General features: G+C 30.0%; 1 protein-coding gene across 1 annotated transcript; it reads left to right on the plus strand.

Annotated features, from left to right (window-relative positions):
- The first annotated feature begins 535 nt into the window (after positions 1 to 535).
- Positions 536 to 1,437, plus strand: LOC125858641 (cysteine protease inhibitor 1-like). The gene has a single exon (XM_049538474.1). The coding sequence runs from the start codon at positions 642 to 644 to the stop codon at positions 1,302 to 1,304; it is 663 nt and encodes a 220-aa protein (XP_049394431.1). The 5' UTR covers positions 536 to 641; the 3' UTR covers positions 1,305 to 1,437.
- The last annotated feature ends 2,815 nt before the right edge of the window (positions 1,438 to 4,252 follow it).

Raw genomic sequence — 4,252 nt, forward strand, 5'->3', positions numbered from 1 at the left:
TGCATCATATATGGATAAATTTTACCCTTAATAATTATGTACAGGAGTATGGTAAGTAAAATTAGGTGTTGCAACTTAATTTTATTAGTGCAATAATCTCATGAATGGTTCTCCACCGAATGTTAAGTTTCAAGAGTCCTTTAAGCACAATGGACAATATTCTCAAGTAATATTTAGTATATGTTATTCAGTGTAACACATATTATGTATATATTTTTGTTGAACATAAAAAAAAAATAGTGTTAGAGTGATTTAATATTGAAGCTTGATATTAGGTATTTAAAATGAATAAAACTTATTTGAGGTGTCTAAGGCGGTAGTAGGTATTCATTTTTTGTTTGCCAAAAATGCCCTTAGCAGCTCTATAAATTGGACATAAACTCATAGCAAGCAAAACACACAAAGAAAGATGNGTTATTCAGTGTAACACATATTATGTATATATTTTTGTTGAACATAAAAAAAAAAATAGTGTTAGAGTGATTTAATGTTGAAGCTTGATATTAGGTATTTAAAATGAATAAAACTTATTTGAGGTGTCTAAGGCGGTAGTAGGTATTCATTTTTTGTTTGCCAAAAATGCCCTTAGCAGCTCTATAAATTGGACATAAACTCATAGCAAGCAAAACACACAAAGAAAGATGAAGTCGATTAATATTTTGAGTTTCCTCGTGCTTTCAAGTACCCTCTCTTTGGTTGCCTTTGCTCAATCTTTCAGTTCTGAGAATCCAATTGTCCTCCCCACAACTAGTCATGATGATGATAATCTTGTACTCCCTGAAGTTTATGACGACAAAGGCCATCCGCTGAGGATTGGTGAGAAATACATTATTGAGAATCCTCTCATCGGGGCCGGAGCCGTATACTTGGACAATATTGGAAACCTTACATGCCCAAACGCCGTGTTGCAGCACATATCGACTCCACCATTTTTGGGAGAAGGCACGCCCGTCAAGTTCGTTCGTAAGCCGGATGATGGTGATGTGGTGCGTGTAATGACTGTTGTTTATATCAAATTCTTTCCTAAAATAACAAGCTTATTGTGTGTTAACGAAACTGTTTGGAAAGTTAATGATGAAGCGTTGGTGGTAACTGGTGGTAACGTAGGAAATGAAAATGACATCTTCAAGATTATGGAAACTGACTTGGTGACACCAGAAGGTTCCAAAGAATACAGGTTACTGCATTGTCCCGCTCATCTTGGGTGCAAAAATATCGACGTCAACTTTAAAGATGGATATCCTCGTCTGACGATTGTCGATGACGATAAGAAATTTACTCCATTTGTGTTCATCAAGGCGTAGAATGCTAATTAACTGGCTAGCTTGCAGCTTTCTAAATAAAGTGGGGATATATCCTTCTATCGCTCCATGTAATTTAAATTAATGTATGCTTATCAATAAATAAACAAGCTAGCAATCCTTCTTCATTCAAAAATGCATAAATGTCTTCAGTTTGTGGTTTATTTTTAAGTTAGGGTTACTTTTGTTTTTGTTGTTAATCAACGACGTCTCAATATCTAGTAGGCCTGACCATATTTTGGTTAAAATCGAACTAAATTATTTTTCAATTTCAATTTCAATTTTTGATTTTTTAGATCAATTTCGATTTTGAATTTTCAAATTTCACTTTTTTGATTTGGTTTTTGGTTTTTAAATAATTAAATTTGATTAACCGAAAAATCAGTTTCGATTGTGAAAAGTTTAGGAACTTTAAAAGGTTTGCTGGTTTTGGACAAAAGTATTTGATAGTTTTACTGAATTTTCAATATATCAAATAACTTGTTTTTGCTTTTGGACAAAAGTGTTTGATAGTTTTGCTGAATTTTCAATATATCAAATAACTTGTTTTTGCTTTTGGACAAAAGTGTTTGATAGTTTTACTGAATTTTCAATATATCAAATAACTGATTTTTGCTTCACATATTTTTTGTGTGTATAGAAATAAAACCCTTTCTTAAAAAAATAAAATTGATCCAATTTAGAAAAGTTTACTGATGAATGATGATAAGAAAAGGGCCCAATATGATTATATTCAAGCCGAAAATCGAATCAAANATTCTTCTTCTTGATTTCACCCTTCTTTCCACTAGTTTCTAGTAGCCCTGACCATATTTTGGTTAAAATCGAACTAAATTATTTTTCAATTTCAGTTTTTGATTTTTTAGATCAATTTCGATTTTGAATTTTAAAATTTCACTTTTTTGATTTGGTTTTTGGTTTTTAAATAATTAAATTTGATTAACCGAAAAATCTGTTTCGATTGTGGAAAGTTTAGGAACTTTAAAAGGTTTGCTGGTTTTGAACAAAAGTGTTTGATAGTTTTACTGAATTTTCAATATATCAAATAACTTGTTTTTGCTTTTGGACAAAAGTGTTTGATAGTTTTGCTGAATTTTCAATATATCAAATAACTGATTTTTGCTTCACATATTTTTTGTGTGTATAGAAATAAAACCCTTTCTTAAAAAAATAAAATTGATCCAATTTAGAAAAGTTTACTGATGAATGATGATAAGAAAAGGGCCCAATATGATTATATTCAAGCCGAAAATCGAATCAAATTAAAATAAACTGAATTGAAATCGTGAAAATCAAATTGAATCAAATTTGTTTTAATTCGATTTCGGTTAACATTCTCACCAATCGAAAATCGAAAAATCGAACAGGTCGAACACCCAGGCCAGATTATTATAACATTTTCCATCGCCGTATTTTAAATTAATCGCATGAAATATATCACCTCCTTTTAGTTATATTAATGAGTCTCTAGTGGAACAAATTGAACAATTTTGAGGTTTTATTGAGGCTTATTTAAAACTTATCTCCATAATAAACACTAATTGGAAATATACATAAATTTCTTTAAATTTAGACTGAAAGTACATCATACGATTTAACACTTCATCATTTGTTCATATATATGTTCAATTTTAACACGTCTGAATTAAATTTACTCCAAATTTTAGGAGATGTCGTACATTAACTCTACCACTACTATATATTATATGTTCAACTAATCATCCTACTCCATTAACACGTTTTAGATATGGCTAGTCTCATGGTCCCGTCGGCCGACATTAAAATATATCCATTATTGGCCTGCAACAGTGCAACTGCAACTAGAGTTGGTGATAAGAATGGAAAATTTGGGATTAAATCTGGATCGCGCACTACAAAATTTATTGGTGGTAGTACTCCTAACAAGATTTTTTTCATACCTAGAGCTTAAACTCGAGACCTATGATTAATGGTGGACCAGTCCCAGCACTGTATCACAATTCATGTTGGTCATTCATTCAATATTAGTTGATCATATTATAAAAATAATTATCTCAAATTTTTTGTCAATTTATAAAATCAAAAGAGAATTAATTTTTTTCCCCTCATTTTAATCTTACAATTATTTTTCTAAAAAAAAAAATGTAAACGTAATTTTTTTTCAAAAAAATAAAATAATAAGAGGGTAAAATATTTTTTAAAAAAAAATAAACAACTAATATGGAGCAAAGTTTTTACAATTTAAAACCTAAACCATAGTATACCAATAGCCGCCTCCTAATCATAAACAAATACGCAAAGGAACTCGAGACCCAAGTTCGAAAAATGTATGAAAATTAATGTATGCTTATCAATAAATAAACAAGCTAGCAATCCTTCTTCATTCAAAAATAAATAAATGTCTTCAGTTTGTGGTTTATTTTTAAGTTAGGGTTACTTTTGTTTTTGTTGTTAATCAACGTCGTCTCGATATAGTTACTTGATACACAATTAATACAAGGAAATCACATCATCATATATATAAGGGAAAAAAACCTACAAGTTTAGATGATCGAGTAGGAAATTAAATGATCTGCCCAAAGTAATATTGGGATGAGACGAGCTAGGAGTTTAGATACTAAATAGTAGTAATGAATTATAATATTGATAACATAACTCTAACCATTTTTTTGTTGAATATTGAAGACATTTATGTATTTTTGAAGATTGTACATTCAATTGACTCTAATAATTGAAGAGTTGTTGTGATTTATATGAGAAGGTTGCATATCAAATTTGGAGCAATTCGAAGTTGATTTTGACCAAAGGTGGAAAAAACTTGGCCACCATTTATCTTCAAAGGTGGATATAAATTATTCAAACATTGTCAATCAGAAAATAAGTTGAGACTATGGGTGTGTTTGGTATGAACGGAAAATGTTTTTCAATTTTCTCATGTTTTGTTGGGTTAAATGTTTTAGAAAATATTTTTC

Source organism: Solanum stenotomum, chromosome 3 (genome assembly GCF_019186545.1).
Source record: "Solanum stenotomum isolate F172 chromosome 3, ASM1918654v1, whole genome shotgun sequence".
Classification (NCBI taxonomy): domain Eukaryota; kingdom Viridiplantae; phylum Streptophyta; class Magnoliopsida; order Solanales; family Solanaceae; genus Solanum; species Solanum stenotomum.